Source organism: Leucopleurus acutus (genome assembly GCF_964270905.1).
Source record: "Leucopleurus acutus genome assembly, chromosome: 19".
NCBI classification, from domain to species: Eukaryota; Metazoa; Chordata; class Mammalia; order Artiodactyla; family Delphinidae; genus Leucopleurus; species Leucopleurus acutus.
Genome location: NC_139161.1, coordinates 47,007,989 through 47,027,398, shown reverse-complemented (window position 1 = coordinate 47,027,398; position 19,410 = coordinate 47,007,989). Strand labels below are relative to the sequence as shown.

Here is a 19,410-nt window from a genome sequence, read left to right as displayed (position 1 = left end):
AATAAAAACCAACTTGCTCACTACTCAAATGCAAAGGCAGTTTAGAAAATGAACTTATCAACCTGCCTGGACAGACAGGTAAATTGAAACCTTCTTGCAGGAGGAAACAGTTGACTCAAGACTTCTGAAGGGTGAGTAGAAGTTTGTGTAAAAAAAAGCTTGATGCTTTTTGACATTATCGTTTGCCCACTTGAAAAGCCAGGGCTCACTTTATGCTTGTTGCCCTTCTGGTGGTTCAGCCTAAACATTCTGGTGACTTCATGAGCATGGTGTTGGAAACTGATTCTACTGGTTATTTTCTATGCATGAAACATCTGTTGTTTTGTTGTCGTTTCATAGACTCCTTAAGAGCTGTACAAACGACTTCTTGCATAGGGGGTAGATTGATTCCCATCACTGAAAAGTACTGGCATCCTTGATGCATGTTGCTGATCCCTTTAAGAAGAGAAGGCAGGGAGGACTTGTGACCACTTGTCCCTCTCTGGAAAAGCTGGAGCCAGAGGTGACTGGGATAAACGCGTAGGGAGTAGAAATTGCAATGCAGAAGGATTTGTTGTTCTGAAGAGAATGGAAGATAGCTGTCCTTTACCCACATGCAAATGTGAATGTACAGAAAGCTTTTTATTTGCCTGATATCTTGCTACCAAATTGAAGTATCTTTCTTATTTCACCAAGGGTGTTACTGGTGAATTTGGGAGTTAGAGATGTTGCCCTAAGTGGAAGAAATATCAGAATTTTCTTTGGGTTTTCTGCTTCCTTAATGTTGCTTCCTAAATCCCTCACCTTAACCACATATACGACGACGTTAAAAGCTGTGTTTACATCGTTTTCTACACCAGCAACTGCCATGTTAGAGAAATTTAACTGACATCTAAAGAAATAATGTTACCTTATGAAAGTCATAGAATCTTAAGAATTTTGAGCTGGAAGAACCAAAGAGAACTTGTAATTCAGCTTTTTCATTTCACAAATAAGGAAACTGACCCAGGGAGGCTGAGCCCAGCTGTTCCAAAGGACTCTTATGGGGCTTTGGTTAGCATTTTGCATGATGGTGATTTGAAGAGACCCACAGTACCTTTCAATTGCTGTAGACATAAATGAATTGTCTTTCCCCCCACATTTGTAAGCTGAGGAAGAGACAGACCAAAGTAAAACTCTGGCAAGTCCCAAGAGAAGAGAAGCCGGTAATACTGCAGTTACTGTATTGGTGCCATGTGACTGGTGCTGAGTGAAAATGATTCGATTCCGCCCCCCCAAGTTCAGGGCATTTGGCCCGAGAACTTTGAAGTAAGCACAACGCTGTCAACAACAACAACAAAACAGTCACCAAGACGGGACAGCATCTTGACCCAAAGCCTAGAGACAGTACCGCAGTACCACGGGAAGTCTGCAGCCGTGAGATTCCACCTCGATGTGTGGCTTGAGAGAGGAACTGCTGGATCGATGCTCCTCTGGAGAAATTTCGGCGGTTGGCAGGACGTGGAAAAGCCATCTCTGGCCGGCAGAACGACCATTTCCTTAAGCCTCCCACTTGGAAGCGAGAGTGCTTCATAGATAAGTCAGGCGAGCAGACGGCCTCAAGCCCACCCGCCCTCTCCTTCCTTCGCCTGGAGAGACGCTCACCGCCCTGTTCGCGCCGGGCCACGCCCCTGCCCCGCGGGCTCACCCCACCCTGCTGGTCGGGGTCTAGGCCCGGAGCCTTTTCCTACCTGGCCCTCTCGGGGCCTCCCCCACCTCCCCTCCCTCGCCCGGTGGGCAGGTGCGGGGCAGTTCGTCAGCCAGGCGGGTCCCCGAGGGAGGGGGAGGCGTCAGCGGTGACGGAACAGAAGCTCCGAGAGCCTCGACGCTTCCTCCACGGCCTCGGCCCCGGCCCGGCGGCGGCCACTCGCGCGCCGCTGGTCGGGGAAGCAACGTCCGCTCACTCGGGGCCCGGCGGGCAGCAGCTCCCGCTGCCGCCTACTCGCCGGCCGGGAAACCAGGGGACGCCTCGGGGCCCAGGGGCGGTGGCGGCGAGACCCCGCCCCGCCCGGCCAGCCCGCTCCTATCGCGGTCCGCGGCCTGGTCACGCGGGGAGTGGCGCCGCGGGCTCGGGACCAGCGCCCGGCGGCTGCCGGAGTCGCGGCGGGCCGGGGCCGGGGCCGGGGCCTGGGCCGGGGGGCGGAGGGCGGAGGGTAGAAATAGGGGCGGGCAGGCCGCGTCAGTCCCGGAGCCGCGCGCGCGGAGCCGACTGAGCCACGCCGAGGGCGCCGAGCTAGGCGGCCGAGCCCGAGCACCCATGCTGCTGCCGCTGGCCTGGGGCTCGCTCCTCTTCCCGGGGCTCTTCGGGCTCTGCGCCTGGGGGCTGCGGCGCGCGCGGCCCGCCTGGACCCACAACGACTGCGTGCTGATCAGCACCAGGTACGGGGCGAGGCCGCGCCGCCGCCCGACCACGCGCCCCGGCTGCGCCCGCCCAACGCCAAGCCCAGGGCGGAAAAGGGGGACGACAGGAAGCGAGGGGGCCGCCTCCCGGGTCCTCGCCCAGTCCACGGCGCGGGCCGGAGCGCTCCGAGGACCCTGTGCAGCCTGCCCCCGGAGGGAGGGAGGCGGAGGAGGGTGGAGCGGGAGCAGGCTGGAGAGTGGGGGGGCTGCCCACGCTGATGAGGACCGGGAGGGACGTCTCCCCGATGCTGACATCTGCCAGCTGCTTTGGGAGTCGGGAGCGCGGCGGCGGCCCTACCGTTTTCCTCGGCGCCCTGGCGGCCGGGGGAAGTCAGGTTGAAGAGTTCTGGCTTCATGCTGTCCATGGGACTGGACTGAGCACTCTTTCCGTCCCCCCTCCCCCCTTTTCTCTTTTCTGTTGCACGTTAGGCTGGTTTCTTCAGTGCAGGCTGTGTTGGCCACCGGGTCTGGGATCATCATCATCCGCTCCTGTAGCCACGTGATCACCGACAGGTAACATCCAATGCCAGGTGAAAGCTACACCGATCACGGCGCTGGGCTTTTTCGAAGCTTCCGCATTTGAGTAGCTCACAGGTCCTAGTTCTTTATCAGCATTTGCCGTCAGGCTGCTGATTAATGGGTGAAACTTGGGCACTATAACTAGTTCCCTCCTCCTCTCCTCACCTTCAGCATCGCCAGCTTAGGAGAAAGTAAACTGAAGAAATGCTAGAGCATGACAGAGCCTGAGTCTGATTTAAGGTGGCGTGTTAGAGGACAGTGTGGTCCAACGATCCAGGTTCTTTATGCGATAGATAAATGTGAAAATTATTCAGAAGTGGAAGTGTGGCTTTTGGTTCTTTTAAATGATCTCCCTGGGGTTCTGCTGTGGAGCATTCATTGGCCAAGATAGGATGTGTGGTTAGCAGAGCCCTGCTATGGAAAGGAACAAATCCACCACCCCTTTCCTTACAAATGCTGCTCTTGTCTTTCCTCTGAAAGATGAAGGTGATGAAGAGTTTTCTGGAGCTTTCAGAAAACTGACTCGAATGGGTGTGAAAGTTCAGTCCACAGGCAGGACAGGAAATGTGCATTCAGTGAAACAAATTATAGCGACCAGGCTGGTCTACTTTGTATAGTATTTAGACCTGGGTAACAGTGCCCCCCCACCCCATTTAAAAGCCATCCTTTCAAAGCCATCCTTTTTTACCTGTCTTCCTAGAATCACCGTTTCCTCCTCAAAGTTGAAGAGCAATTGTCATATGTGCAGGGAAAGTTAATAGCCTTTCCTAATCCCTTTCTCATGTTTACTCCATTATGTGTCCTGGTTTTCACCTGTTGGGAATGGAATGGGAGGGGAGCCCGAGAGGGGCATCTATCTCACTGTGGCCTGCAAATTTAGTGCCTGGTTCTTATTTGGGATTAACCCTGCCATCAAGATTTTCGTGCTTTTCTTTTGCCTTTTTTTTTTTTTTTTTTTAGAGAAAACCAGTTATTGGCGATGAATTGTAGATGCTGAGAGAAGATAGGTCAAGTGACTTTGATTGCATACACCAAAGACTAACAGCATTTTCTCAGCTGGGTTCAATTTTTATTTTAATTGAGCATTTCCTGATGGTGCAGCAGGCTCCCTCACTGCCCCCAGTTTGTCAGGTCAAACTTGAAACCTGCCTCCTTTGCAGAGATTAAGCTAAGACAGATGCAGCCCCCATGGCACTTGAGGGCAAGCGGCAGGCAGCTGCTACACATCTCAGGAAGAGATCTGCACACAATTAACTTTCAGTTCTGTAGCACGCTTGTGTTCTCCCCTCAGAAGCCATGTGTCTTAGTGGCTTGAGCATGGTAGCAAATCTAAGTTTGGCTTTTAGGGTCCTCCTTTTGTATATCTTTTTTTTTTTTTTTTTTTTTTTGCGGTACACAGGCCTCTCACCGCTGCGGCCTCTCCCGTTGCGGAGCACAGGCTCCGGACGCGCAGGCTCAGCGGCCATGGCTCACGGGCCCAGCCGCTCCGTGGCATGTGGGATCTTCGCGGACCGGGGCACGAACCCGTATCCCCTGCATCGGCAGGCGGACTCTCAACCACTGCGCCACCAGGGAAGCCCCTCTTTTGTATATCTTTATGCCTTAGATTCATCCTCTACTTGCAAAATAGAGACAGACACCACCTTCTGTGCCCTCAACTTACATGGATGCACAAGGATGCCCTAAAGGCACCTAATCATCTGGAAAAAAAAAGCCTTTTGGGGTTCATAGTCTGTACATCCAAATATTTTTCTATTCTATGTCTTTTAATTTTAGGCCTTCATATAGAATGTCTGTAGGTAGGAGGGGGTGTCTATGAATCTTCCCAAATTATCTGTAGGGTGTGATGCAGGGCCAGGGGTTTCATCAGCTCCTTAAAGAGACCCAGATCCCTAGTTCTCAATGTAAGCGCTTCCTTTTTTTTGGCCACACAGCTCACTTACACTTAAATAAGTGCCGAGGACCTGGGTTTGATCCTGGTCTGGGAACTAAGATCCCACAAACTGCGTGGTGTGGCCAAAAATAATAATAGTAACAATTAAAAGTACTCTCATACTTTTAACTTTCTAATCTTCACAATAACTTCATCAGGAAAGTAAGACAAGGATTTTTTTTTTTTTTTTTTTAATTATCTTCATTTTATAAAAAAAGTTAAGGTCGGGCTTCCCTGGTGGCGCAGTGGTTGAGAGTCCGCCTGCCGATGCAGGGGACGCGGGTTCGTGCCCCAGTCTGGGAAGATCCCACATGCCGCGGAGCGGCTGGGCCCGTGAGCCATGGCCGCTGAGCCTGCGCGTCCGGAGCCTGTGCTCCGCAACGGGAGAGGCCACAACAGTGAGAGGCCCACGTACCGCAAAGAAAACAAAAACAAAAGTTAAGGTCCAGGCTAGTGCTAGCTAAGATTATAATCCAGATCGCTTGCTGGTAAATCTTCAGGGAATTCAACTAACAGCCACAATTTCGCATCTTATTGAATTGGTACCGTGTGCAAAATTTTAAAACCCTAGGCTCCACGCAAGGGGAGAGGTCAGTTATATTTCAGATGAGTTTTTAATTGCTCTTCATAGTTGTTTTACTTTGGAATTGCTTCAAGAAAGCGATGGAGACCACAGATGGGCAGTAGAATAAATATTGCATCTTTTTGCCTCATTGGAACTTGGCTAATTAATTTACCTGAATGTATATTAAGTTTGCCATTACTTGTTTGCCTATTTCACTGCTTACTCATTATTTAGTTTTGCTGTGGTAAGTGTGGAATCATTCAGGAACAGAAATGTGAATGGCACTCTATATTCCCAATGTTGCAGTTCAGTGGACTGGCTCCTTAGGTTAAATGAAGACAAGGTTAAAAATACAGATTTGAGGTCCTGGGCACACCATGTTTAGTCTCTGAGGCGTGGAGCCCTTTATAAGCACTGCAGGCGATTCTGATGTTCAGGTAGTTTAAGAACCATAAAACTAAATGGTTTCTTCTACCTAACACATGGGCGCTTGATAAAACTTTGCTGACTTAGTTTAATCCTTCCCAGGATAGTACATAATTTCAATTTAGATTTTTTTTTTTTCATGTAGATTTTCTGTAGAGTGACTATTTGGGGAACAAAATTTTGGAAATTGTAGAGACTTACCTTCTAATCTGCTCTGGGACAGTGATAAACTGTCATTTTGACTCAGCAAATATCGATTCAACCCCTTTGGACAAGTAAATGGGAACACTGTCTTTTGTCCTAGCTTCTCTTTTGGTATCTATCTACTTACTGTAAGGTAGTCCTTGAGCTCTCGGCTCATTTCCAGAGATATTTTTCTTGAATGAAACTGGGTTTAGCCATAGTATTGTAAAGAAAGTGGCCAGGGTTACTTCCTGGAAACTTCCTAGAGTGGGGTTGCAAACAGATTCAAGAGTAATGTCCCAACTATTGAGCAACTGAGTAGAGTTAAACTGGAAATACTGGGTTTGGGATTTGGGTCACTTTCCAAACCTGTTTCTTGGTGGGTCTGTGGAATCCCTGGTAGAGATATCTATCAAAGTCAGCTTATATCACAAAGTACCAGAAAATCCATTACAAATGAGTAGCTAAACCAGACAAACAGTGAGGGCAAGTCACTGAAGCCCATGGTGCTGAGTGAATCCTTGCTTTCTACCTTTGACACTTGTGAGTTTGCCCTGTAATTTAGAGAAAGTTGTTCACTCTCCTTATTTGTCAGCTTCAGCATGTTCATTGTGAAGTATCTGGAGTAAAAACAGCTGATTAAGTACAAAGCTGATGCAGATGTGTTTAAGAAGAGGCTGGCTGTGAGCCTTCATAACGGATTTCCATAATTACTTCTTGGACCATCCATATGCTTTCTTTCAGGCACTGGCTTGCCCGAGAGTATGTCTGGTTTTTGATTCCATACATGATCTATGACTCCTACGCCATGTACCTCTGTGAATGGTACCGAACCAGGGACCAGAGCAGCAAACATCCCCTCACCATTTTTCGAAACTTCCTAAGTAAAAACCGCCTCATGATCACGCACCACGCAGTTATTCTGTTTGTCCTTGTGCCGGTCGCACAGGTAATGGCCTCCCAGGACAGGCACCAGTAGGTTCAGCCACTCATTCCTCCTGTTGAACTGGGTGTCCCAACTGTCAGACTGCCCCCTTTTCTTCCCCTTTCCTGCTGCCCCCACTGCCCTCCTGCCAGCTGCTGCCACAGTGTAGAAAGGAGTTAAATCTGAAATGTCTGTGATCCTCTTTACTGGCAATCCCCCAGCCCTCTGTGATGCCCAAGCATTTGTCAAAGGTTCTGCCTTTAGTTCATACAATATAATAGAAAACACCATAAAAATTGTTTCAAAGAAATGAGCGTAGCTCCATCAACTGGTTATTTGCTCTGATAGTGCCCAGAGAGGGCTGTTTGCATTATTTTGATGTCACAAAAGCACAGACTCTCAAAGCAAATAGCCTCATAATTTCTCCCCAGATCCATTTTTTCCCATTAAAAAAACTCACCCAACAAGGAAGAGAAATGGGAATGCAGAGGGGAGACTAGTAATTCCAAAGTGCCTACCAGGTGACAGGTGCTTGATTTAAAAACTTGTAGCTTGGGGACTTCCCTGGGGGTCCAGTGGTTAGTACTTCACCTTCCAACGCAGGGGGTGCGGGTTCGACCCCTGGTCGGGGAGGTAAGATCCCACATGCCTCACGGCCAAAAAACCAAAACATAAAACAGAAGCAAAATTGTGACAAATTCAATAAAGACTTTAAAAATGGTCCACATAAAAAAAAAAATTTGTTGCTTTCTAATCATTAGAAATTATTAGAAATAATTAGAAATGATAATTAGAAAATATTAGCCCTATACCATAGATGAAGAAACTGGGGCTCTACGAGTTTACGTACCTCGCCCGGTGGTACTAAGAGACAGAACTGCTATCCCAATACTGCATGCTTGCTTTCTATTTTTGGCCGCGCCTTGTGGCTTGTGGGGGATCTTAGTTCCCCAGCCAGGGGTCGAAGCTGGGCCACAGCAGCAAAAGTGCCGAGTCCTAACCACTCGACTGCTAGGGAATTCCCTATACTGCTTTCTAGAAAGGATAAAAGGAGAGGTAGAGTGCATGACATTCTTTAATAAGTCTCTCTTGATTGTGTTGGGGACCCTAACATCAGGCATGGGCCCTGGTGCATATTTCGTGGAACTGAACTGGCTTAAGTGCCTGCCCTTGGCATGACTAAGTTGGATACCCAGAAGTGGGCTGCAGAGTTCCTTTTGGCCGACACTGAAATTCTAGAGAAAGCTCAGTGTGTGATGCAGTTGCCTCTGGACCATGAGGATTCCAAGTGTGAACTGGTCTGCACTGGCCCGTTTAGCACTTCCATTTCCCTGCATGGTTGCTCAGGGTTACCCTTTTCAATAGCCCTAGTTAGAATTTTCCTTCCAGTGGTTCCTTAACCTCCATTACTTATTTCCCTTTTTCCTCTTTTCCTCTGCAGAGGCTTAGGGGAGAGCTTGGGGACTTCTTTGTTGGCTGCATCTTCATGGCAGAACTGAGTACTCCGTTTGTGTCGCTGGGCAGAGTTCTGATTCAGGCACGTATGAAAGGAGTGGCAGAAAGAGTGCTGAGGGAACAGACTCTGCTTCTCCTTGGTAGATTAAGAGGGTTTGGAGAAACTTCTTTAGTGCTACCAATAGTGGGGTAGGAGACCCTTGAACAGACTTAAAGGTCAGTTGGTCTTTCGAGCCAGTGGGATTGAAAAATTGTACATTTGATTCAAATTTGATCCAGTTCTTCATATATATTTATCCTGGTCACAGAGTTTCTCTAACCCACCGTTCCTGTGCTCCTGTCAGCTGGGTGGCTTAGATCAAATTTCACATCACTGTTGGAAACAATATGAGACTCTCTGCATATACAAATACGGCAGTGCTCAATCATCTTTTCTACAAGTGTCCGAAAAGGAGACGCTTGGCCTGTCCGTTGTGGGACTCAGGCTAGTCATTCCCTGAAAGTGACCCTGTGCTCTCCTTCCCTCTTTTACAGCTAAAGCAGCAGCACACGCTGCTGTACAAGGTGAACGGAATCCTCACGCTGACCACCTTCTTCTCATGTCGGATCCTCCTTTTCCCCTTCATGTACTGGTCCTACGGCCAGCAGCAGGGACTGAGCCTGCTCCAAGTGCCGTTCCACATTCCTTTCTACTGCAATGTGGCCAACGCCTTCCTCATCGCTCCCCAGATCTACTGGTTCTCTCTGCTGTGCAAGAAGGCAGTCCGGCTCTTTGATGCTCCCCCAGCCAAAAAGGATGGTTAATTGCTCCATGAGCCAGGCAGTGAGGGCGCCTCCTCCACTCAGTATTCCCGTGGACCAAACTGCAGATTGTGCCCTGGGTGGCCTCAGCCTTTTGGGTATTGATAAGCAGAGGGATTAGCGTTTCTCTAAAGAATATTCCTATCACCTCTCGTTTCTAACCTGCCCCTTTTGCAAAAGCACTTTTTCCTTAGTAACAACTATTGGATCCCGTCAGACCTCCACTGGCAGCAAGGTGGTTTAACGTGAAGCCCAAGGATCCTTCCTTGGGTCTTATCTCAAGGGCTCTGGAGGTAGAAGCATGGGGTGTGGAGATAGGTGGACCAAGGTGACAAGGAACTGGGCGCCTGCCTGGTCCTCATATTGGTGGCTCCCCACCTTTCCAGCCACTCAGGGAGTATCCACACATACTGGGCCAGCAGAAGCAAGTGATGACTTGGTTCTTTTCCTGTGATGTTGGCCTGGGAAAATCGTTGTGGGTAGGTAGTTTTTTATTGTTTACTAGATAACCCGTAGGTCCTTTGCCTCATCCTTTCATCCATGTGCCAACATTGAATTCTCCTGTCTACCGACTTCTGATCAGAAGTCTCACTGGCGGGGTGGGGTAGATGGCAGGGATGGGAACCTGAAGCACCTGAGTAGGTAGGAAGGCCAATAGGTCAGCACCTCTGCAGGCTGACTTGGTTAGAGCAACAGTCACAGATACTATTCCCTTTTTAGCATGTCCCTCAAGCCCAGATTTCCCCATATCCACACACACAGGATGCTCTTATTAAAAACTATAGGGGTCAAGTGAAATGATGGCTACCGAGCTATTCACTGGGTAACCCCGCTTTGACACTGTCCTTATCCTATGAAGCAGAACGGACTGCTGTATTCCAAACCATGAGATGTCTCATCTAGACTGCCTCCTGATAAGCCAGAGCTTGTGGTCCAAAGTCTGTTCCTATCTGACTTACTGCCATTTGGCCACAGAAGGCTGGAGAGCAAAAGTGCGAGTCAGCCCTGGCCAAATTATGTTCTGTGGACTGACTCCTTCACCCACCATTTACAGATAGGATCCTCCGGTGCCAACACTAATTGCTCCTGAACGACAAGGACGGGTTTTGGAAACTGCTACCATGCAGTTTTTTCCCAAGCAGTAGTGAAAAACTAGATTTTTAAAAAGTGCCTTTTAATTCACTGTTGTCTGTGAACTTTTAAAGTACTGAGTGTGTAACAGTGTCTCAAATTTTGACTATTTCAGTCTTTAATGGGTGCCATTTAAAAACATAAAATGCTGTAATTTTTTTTACCGTTTTGTTTACTATCCGTATATCTTTATAAATCACCCCTGTGGTGACTAAGTTGCACTAATATTTTCCAACTTATTCTCATTTGTGAAATATATCCACGCCGACTTCTGGTAAGACCTGTCCTGTGACCAACTTGAATGGCTGCTGTGTGCTATTGTTTCTGTTCTGTGTTCTTCTCCGTGTAACTGGCAGAGATGGGCTGTTGCAGGAGAAGGGGGTGTGTGAATGCCTTCAGCCTCCAGCAGACCCTAGCTCATACCTCACTCTAACATGTTTCTGTAATTCACGGTGCCAAGAGTACACTGCAGAGTTCTAGAGATCTAGCCCAGTGGTCACGTAACTTTAGGCCCTTTCTTCTCTTCCCAGGTGAATCCCAACGAGGAGTCAGGAGGGTGGAAATCCAATTGTAGGCTGCAGACAGAGCCAGCCCACTTTAGGTGCGGGGGGAGAGAACTTGAATACTGCCTCACTGTGATTGGGGGTATGGAGCTGTCCTTCCTTGCCTCCCAATTAAACACTTCCCTAACGAGTCCTCATGGTTCTGGAATATATCCTGGGCACGCATTTGCACACACCGTTCCCTGCTCCCACATGTTCTTCAAAACCGTGACAACCGGGACTTCCCTGGTGGTGCAGTGGTTAAGACGCCACGCTCCCAGTGCAGGGGGCCAGGGTTCGATCCCTGGCCAGGGAACTAGATCCCAAATGCGTGTCGCAACTGAGTTCACATGCCGCAACTAAAACAGCTGGCGAGTCACGACTAAGGAGCCCGTGAGCCACAACTAAGGAGCCCACTTGCCACACTAAGACCTGATAGATAGATAAATAAAACAAACAGAAAAACCAACCAACCAACCAACCCATGACAACCCACCCCAGGCAGAAGATAATTACACCCATCCTTTAAACACGCCTCTGTGGTGATTACCAGACAGTATCAGCACAGCCCCTTTGAGATCCACTGAATGGACAGAGTTAACACTGTGGGGCAGAAGTCCTCGATTCAGAAGAGACCCATTTTCCTGAGGTCACTGACCTCCCTCCCACCCACCCCACATTTCATGTTCTTGGTCCAACCCTCTCCTTTTACACTGGTTGCAGGCCTTGTGCGCACACAAATCACATGGCCAATTGGTAGCAGAAAAGAGTCCCTTTCCTAGTTCCTGCCCTTTCCAAGATACGGCGAAATGAGTCTTAAAGAGACCTTCAGTGCAACAGAACACACGTACCTCGTAGTTAGTCCACCTGGGTGGTTTCACCTTTAGACTTACTTGCCGGATTCTAGGGTGGAGAAGCCCAGTGATGAACACGCGCCTCCCAGCTTGACTTGATCTTCACGACTGGCTGCGCCCAATTTCAGAGTGTACTGATGAGCCTAGACTATTGAGAAGAAAGTCTCAAAAGAGGCAAGATAAAACTCAAAAGAGAATTTTATTACAATTTGTATGTTACAAATACCTAAGAAACTATTTTCTTTACAATGTCGTCAGATTTTTGGGCTTGTGTACAATTTCACATAACCGAAAAATTTGTGTTTTTCAGCTGTAGCTCCCGTAGACCTGGCCAAGTTGAGGCCCAGCTGTTTTCTGACCCACGAAGGTCAGAAGTTGCTGATCTTCTGCAGGAGGGTTTGGCGCCGCTCCTCGGGGCTAATGTTCTCGGCGATGGACTTTAAGAAGTGCTGCTCGTTTACTTTCTGGAGCAAGGAGCTGACAGAAGGGTTGGTCTTGCTCAGGGTTTCGTAGCAGGTGAGGATCTCCAAGGCCAAAACATACAGTGGTTCACACACCTCCTGGTGGAGCATGGCCATGATGTGCAGAACGTGACAGAACACCTGGGTGTAAAAAAACAGGGTTTCCTGGGTCAGGTCCTGCTCTCGTCCTTGGGCCCAAGGGCCAACTGACTGTATCAACCGAACAGAGTCCAGGAGGTTGGTCAGGCTGTTGCAGAGGAGCTTGACCACATGGCTCCAGCCTTCCACAGGGAGCCAGTTATGGCAACTCTGGCTGCAGAGAAACTGGAAAGCTCTCAGCAAGAGTACGGAGAGTTGGAGCTCCTGGGCAAAGGGCTTCAGGTTGAGCAGAGGGACAAACTGAATATACTCCAGGCTGTAGGGGACATGCAGGAGCTGCTTCTCCAACAGTCTCCTGGTCAGCTGGTGAAGGCACTGCCACTCCTGGGGGCTGCACCACGGCATGACCTGCACCAGGGCCACCAGGAAGCCCTTGCTGAACAACCTGACCTCCTCAGGGTTGCCCACATCCACCACCAGCAGGGCGAGCATCTGCTCAGAGATGCTGCTGGAGATGCAGGAGCACTCCATCCAGGCCAGGAGGCCTGTGCCGGGCCCATACCTGGGGCGGGCCTGGCAGGTCCACTTGTCCTCAGAAAGCTTGCAGATCTCAAAGAGCGTGGCTGGTACCTCACACTTGAAGTGGCCCTCAAAGAAGCTCTTCAGTCTCAGGCCCACAGTCCAGTCCAGCTGCTCCAGCTTCCCGTGGAGCCAGGACAGGGACTTGACCCAGGTGTCCGGGGAGAAGGTCTCGGCGTTAGCCGACACCACCTCACAGAGGAGCTCCAGGATGTGGATCACCAGGTCCTTCCCGTCCAGGGGGAGGCAGCGCTTCTCCTTGGGGAGCTGCCAGTATCTGCTGAAGCCATTCAGGAGCTGGCACAGGCTGAAGATGAGTGGGAAGGGAGAGCAGGTCTGCAGCCAGTATTCCTCTAGACATGTGTTTGCTTCCAGAGTCTGGATGAAGATCCTCAGACTGAGGTCCACCTCTTTGACGTCGAGCATCAGGAAAGGCAGGACGAATTCCTTTAGCACCTCATCTGGCTTGAGAAGAGCAGCAACTGGAATCCCTTGGGGCTTCACAGGATTCACCAGGCATCTCAGGAACTCCAGAAACTGCTTCTCTTCCCTGGGTGTAGAGAACTTCGTCCAGACTGTTTCTTTGAGGCAGGACACCACGATCGTCGTGGAGGGATTTGGACCCTGCTCTTCCGCGAACCTGAGGGCGGGGAAGGCGGTGAGAATCTGAGCCAGGAACCTGTGGGTGCCAAGGTTGACCACGGCCATGCTGCACACTTTCTTCACCGTGATCTCCGGGTGCAGAATGACTAGGCGGGCCACAGAAGCGATGGCGTTAGCCAAGCCCTGTTCAGAAGCGCTCTGCGTGAGCTGGTTAAAAGTCGTGTTGAGATCTTCCTGAAACCCCTCCAAGTGACCCAACAACTTCTCAGAGAGGCCCTTGCGCCCCCAGGAGAGCAGGACGCCCGAGAGGACTTTATTTTTATCTGGCAGTGAGAGGTGTGCATGACACTCCAGGATCAAGTCGATGACCTGTTTGATCTGGGGTCTGGGGACAGCCCCGTCTGCCGCGCTGACGTCCACCACTGCTTCCAGCAGCTCTAACACCAGGCCGGGCTCCTGGAAGACAGCCCGGCTGCTGGCCAGGCAGGCCAGCCACTCATCCGAGAAGGCCCACTTTCTCTCAGAAGCGAAAATGTAGCACATTTCCATGTGCCGGTCCAACTTCTGCTCAATGATGGCCATGGCGATGGAGGCAGTGAGGTCCTTCTCGAAGCCCTTGTTCTTCAGCACCCTGTTCTTGTCCTTCAGGAAGTCACCCACACACTCCGCCAGCTCAGAGGCCACCTGCCTCTCTTCCTTGGACAGGCTAGCGGTGTCCAGGTAGTGCTTCAGGTTCTGGCTGAAGGAGGTCAGGCTGTCGCACAGCCGGTAGCTGCTGTAGCTTGTCCCCTGGCTGCCACCGAGCGTGGCCCGCAGCTCCTCCAGCCACTCCCGCAGCAGGCTGCGCAGGAACTCGAAGCCCACGAGGATCGTCTCGCTCGGCAGCCTGGCCAGTGAGGTCAGGCTGATGTCCCGCTCTGCCTCCTTCACCTTCTCTGCCAGTGCCTGCTGGTGATATGGGTTCTGGGTGTCCGTGTTCCACACGGAGATCACCGTGGCCAGTTTGTCTAGATACACAGTGGCGGACACTTCCTGGGGGTTGTCCTCCATCAGTGCAAACACGGTCAGCATGTCAGCCAAGTTGGCCAAGGCGCAACACTTCATCCCGGGGCACAGGATCCTCTCCTGGATTTGCTTCAGCCCGGTAAGCAGCATGCCCAGCAGGGGCATGGCAGGACACACATCCGGGTCGGACTTAAACCTCTTTGGAGGGTGGGAGAGCTCATCTGAGGAGGACAGGTACTTATGGGCCATTGTCCGGAACTGGGAGAGCAGGGGGTCCTGCTGATTGCCCTTGTGCTTCATCATTTCCCACCAAACGTCGAGGAAGAAGGCCACATCCTTCGAAGAAGTGTCGATAGTCACGTGCTCCAAAAAGCGCTCTAGTTCTGCACGGCAGGCAGTAGTGGGCAAGGCCATCAGGAGCTGGATAAAGAGTCTGGAAGCTTCCAGGGACTTAAGCAGCTCAAAGAGGACCGTGTGATTGATGGTAGGGATCATGTTGCCCACGGAGAAGAACACATCTTCCTGCCACAGGGTTTCAGTGTCAGAAGCCGTGACAGGGTAGGGCTGCAGAGCCTTGGCCCAGATGATAATCAGAGCTTTCTTCTTCCAGGCGAAGGGCTGGGAGCAGGCCGTGGCAGAGGAGATCTCCCTCAGAGCCTCCACAATCGGCCGCCCGACATGCTCCCAGTCAGACTTGGTCAATTCTGCCAGTGTTTTGGGGCGGAACAGCTGCTCGGCCAGCAAGAAGCCCCCATGCAGAACAGTCATTTCTTCACAGATATTCAAAGGTCCTGCACAGACAGAAGTCCAATAGGATAGAATGTGGTGAAAAATTTTCAGAACAGCAAGCAGAGGTTAGAGGGAGAGGCAGCAGTTGGTCAGTGGGCTGTCATTATTAGGGTTAGAGATGAAAAGGGTTCTGAATGAAATCAGTGGGAGAGGGGGAAGAAGGGATGGTTCTAGGACCCGCTGCAGAGCTGAAGTCAAAGGATTAACCTGAGGAATAAAAAAGGACTCCCAAGCTCTCTAGCCTGGACCTGGGAAGACAACGGGCACTACTGCAAACAGGGAACACGAGAGATGTGCTTGGAAGGAACACTGATACATTTTGGTCATTTGGAGTTTGAGGTAGAACATTAAGGTAGAAACGTCCTCCAGCAGTGGAAACAGGGCTGAAGCTCAGGAGGCAAGTCAACCTTGAAATGTGACTCAGGAAGGAGCCTGCCCAGAGGCAAGGCCCTCCAGCAAAGGATGGGCCAGCAGAAGATTTGAGGAAGAAGGGCTGGCTGAGAGAGAGAAAGAGAGAGCGCGCAAGGACAGTACCAAACTACAGTGGCCACCAAGTACTTACTGCAGGACTTGACAACTGAGCTTCTAAGTACCGATACAGACTAGGAAGGGCGTGGACCAGGACTGTCTGCACAGCAGCACTCAGACAAGCCCTGCTTCTCTTTTTTCTCTTAAAGCCTTGTCTTGGAAACAGATTTCAAACGTTCTGCCTTTTGGGGAAACAGTTCAATTCCCACAGCTCTTTCCATCAAAGAGAATAAGCTACTAATGGTCCTGGTTCTCTGGTAGAAGCCAAGAAGTAGATAGAAAAAAATACTGTACTAGATTCAGAAAAGTCCTTCTTCAGTGAGCCCTGAGTTGACACAGACTTAGCAAGGAAGGCATCTTGGGATGTTTAATTAGACATGGGTTTAACTCCTAGCTCAGCCATTTAAAAGTGGTGTGGGCTTCCCCGGTGGCGCAGTGGTTGAGAGTTCGCCTGCTGATGCAGGGGACACGGGTTCGTGCCCCGGTCCGGGAGGATCCCACGTGCCACAGAGTGGCTAGGCCCGTGAGCCATGGCCGCTGAGCCTGCACATCCGGAGCCTGTGCTCCGCAACGGGAAAGGCCACAACAGTGAGAGGCCCGTGTACTGCAAAAAAAGAATCAGGCTACAAAGAGCCTAAGTGCTCGATAAACGCTGGTTCTCCCAAACCTTTCCACTGTTGCCAGGACCAGAATCTTGTCCCTATTCTTTGCTTCCTCCAGCTCAGAAACAGGACATGTCTTTCTTAGGTATATTTCCTTTGGCCCAGAAACTAAATCATCGTACAAACATTGCTCACTCTTCAATGTTCCTGACCCCTCTCCCCTTTCCCAGGGCCCCTTCCTCAGTCCCTCAGGCCCCCAAGAACACAGCTTCCCCATTTTCATGGGCCAGGAGGCTATCCTGCCTCTTCCATCTGGAACAGCACTCCTATGCAACCTGCTGGTGAAGGCAATCCATCTTGGTGCCCAGTGGCTGAGGCAGACTCCCAGGAAGAGCCAGGTTGCTGAGAGGTCTCCCTGGGGGTTCTCGCCTTTCTTTCTGGTTCAGGCTCCTCTCCCAGGGCTCCCCAAAAGGCTCCCTTCTGACTCTGTAAATTTAATTTTATTGCTCTACCTGCTCAGCTGAGATGTTTGGCCCCCGAGACCCACCTTCCAGAGACGGTAAGTATATACTCATGCCACCTGAAGGAGTAAGTCCCAGGAGCAGTTAATGGCTGGGCGAATCCCAAGTGTTTTATCACGAATGGTTAACTGGCGCTTGTGAGTGCCCGCTCCTTATGTTTAAGCGCTTACTCTGTACCAGGCACTGTGCTAGTTGGTATGTGTATCTTTTCATCGTCAGATCAACATTTTGAGGACCATTCCTGTTTTAGAGATGGAAACATTAAGACTCAAACAATTTGCTCAGGTTGTCGGAACTGCAAAGCAGTAGGCTGGGACAGAGATCACCACAGCTGCAGGGCTCCAAACTCTTCCAACTCTACCTTTCCACCACGGAACAGCTGGCTGGGGACAGGGACCAGAACATTTCTCAACAGCCTACTAATACTGGCACATCTTGGGGAGCCTCACCCCAGCTCTCCCAGAACAGCCTCTTGGTCTTATGCCCTTAAGAGCACATCCAGCAGCGGGGGAGGCTGGGCAAGGAGCCGCCGACTTATACCAGCTGTCCCCTCCCTTCTCCCAGACCTGGCGTCTGGAGAATCAAGACGCACGTTGCCGCCTCGGCTGCTGCAACCCGTGCCCACAACTGCTGGTCTGAAGAACGCTAGCCCTGCGCAAGGCACCGGACTCGACACTGTACACACGTGATCTCAGTGAAAACTCCCCCAAACTCTGTGAGGCTGATACGGTATCATCATCCCCGTTTATCCACGAGGACCTCAAGAGCGTCAGACGCTTGCTCAAGAACTTAGTAGACGTTCAATAAATGAGATCGTTGGGGATACGGGATTCCCCGGGGCGCCGCCGGAGCCCGGCCTTTTCCAAAGCACGTGCCCGAACCTGTCCACTCACGCGAACGCTAACTTCACATCCGCTGGCCCCTTCACGTGGAAAGGGGCCTGGAGCCGGCAAGAGGCGAGCGGAAGAGCGGCGGGTAGAGCCCAGCCCCCCGACCTCCGGTCTCCAAGACACCCCCGCCCTCCCAAACCCCTCCCCGGCCCGGAGGTCTCTCTCAGCCCGGGCCCACTCAGCACTGCCTGGTCGCCGGTTGCTCAACGCGGCCCACGCGGGCCCAGAGGAACCGAACACTCACCTAGATCCATGGCGGCGACGCTGGCTGCGGCGCGGGTCGCCCCTCCCCCGCCAGGCCGCGAGGGCGGCGCAAGCGTCACGGCACAATGGGCGGTCCCGGGGGGCGGGACAATGGGCGGCGCCTCGGCCCCCGCCCGCAGTCTCAGCTCGGGCTCTGCGCGGACCCCGGCATATGTACGCCGCTCCGCGCGCACGCGCGGTCCCACCTAAGCGCCCGCGTTATCGGGGCCGCCAGGCCCACAGCTCCCCCTATCGGCCCGAGGCCTCCAACTAGGCAACAGGCAGGTACCCGCGCCTCCATCCCACGGCGTGCCGCCCCCCCTACCCGGGGCCCGGCCCCCAAACGACCGCCCCCTCCCAGCCCAGGCTCCGCTCGGCCGCGCGTCTCTGCAGTTCCCTACTTCCTGGGCCCCAGTCTGCCCTACCTATAGCTCCGTCCCTGGCCCCGCATTCTCCCGCACCCAGTAATCCCCGGATTCCTCACACCCCCGCCACAGTTCACCCTCGCTGAATGCCCCTACCCAGGCTGCCCACTAACCCGCATGGACTCACCACTCCCTGAGAGGCTTCCTCCCCCGCAGCGGGTCTCTTCCCATCAACTCTTACCATAAATTTCAGTGGCCGACGGGGAGTCCTCCTGGAAACTCTTCGACTCACAAGGACATTGTGGGACAGGTGAGATGGGCAGAAAGTCATACTAAGGAGCACTAAATGTCCCTGGCTTTGCTAATTCCATTCAGACGTCAGACACACATGGATTTCATACTAACTTTACAGGCTAACCTAGGAGAACTCCACAACACAGCCATTCTAAATCTCTCTGGATTTAAACTCAAGAGATATTTGAACTTCAACTTAATACGCTAGGACCACAACCCCTCAAGTCGAAAAATAAAATGACTACTCTGAAAACACAACTCTGGAGAAACTGAGGAACTTCCCAACTTCATCTGTTTAAAAACACCAGCTTGGGCAAAACTATCTTTAAACCTTGTTTTGTAGCTGATTATACCATTCCCAGAGATGGGAAAGTAGTAACTTTTGGTTTAAAATTACTAGCTGCCCTGTGCAGAGGTAAACTTTTGGATTGCTTGATAAAAGGCCAAAGTGGTACAGTAAATGGTTTTAGGATGAATAAAATATTAAAGACTGCAACAAAGGAAAAATGACAGGCAATGAGAGAAATAAAAGGAGGCTGATATCATGAAGCTAAAATGTCCCAGGTAGATAAACAGCATTCAGTTCTCTCATGCATAGCTGTACATTTAAGAGAAAAAATTGGGGGTATGTTACAACATAAGATAAACAGATAAAGAGGAATCTGGCATGTGTTTAGTA

At 51.1% G+C, this 19,410-nt stretch overlaps 2 protein-coding genes across 2 annotated transcripts; one reads left to right on the top strand and one right to left on the bottom strand.

Moving 5' to 3' along the window:
- The first annotated feature begins 2,215 nt into the window (after window positions 1–2,215).
- TLCD3A (TLC domain containing 3A) lies at window positions 2,216–10,575 on the top strand. Its single transcript, XM_082860639.1, has 5 exons — window positions 2,216–2,397; window positions 2,848–2,931; window positions 6,789–6,993; window positions 8,411–8,506; window positions 8,959–10,575. The coding sequence occupies exons 1-5, from the start codon at window positions 2,276–2,278 to the stop codon at window positions 9,226–9,228; spliced, it is 777 nt and encodes a 258-aa protein (XP_082716765.1). The 5' UTR covers window positions 2,216–2,275; the 3' UTR covers window positions 9,229–10,575.
- A 1,419-nt stretch (window positions 10,576–11,994) lies between these two features.
- Window positions 11,995–18,113, bottom strand: GEMIN4 (gem nuclear organelle associated protein 4). The gene is made up of 2 exons (XM_082861061.1): window positions 18,074–18,113; window positions 11,995–15,290 (listed from the first exon to the last, which is right to left on the bottom strand). Exons 1-2 carry the CDS (start codon window positions 18,081–18,083, stop codon window positions 12,121–12,123), a joined length of 3,180 nt encoding a protein of 1,059 aa, XP_082717187.1. The 5' UTR covers window positions 18,084–18,113; the 3' UTR covers window positions 11,995–12,120.
- Window positions 18,114–19,410: the final 1,297 nt, after the last annotated feature.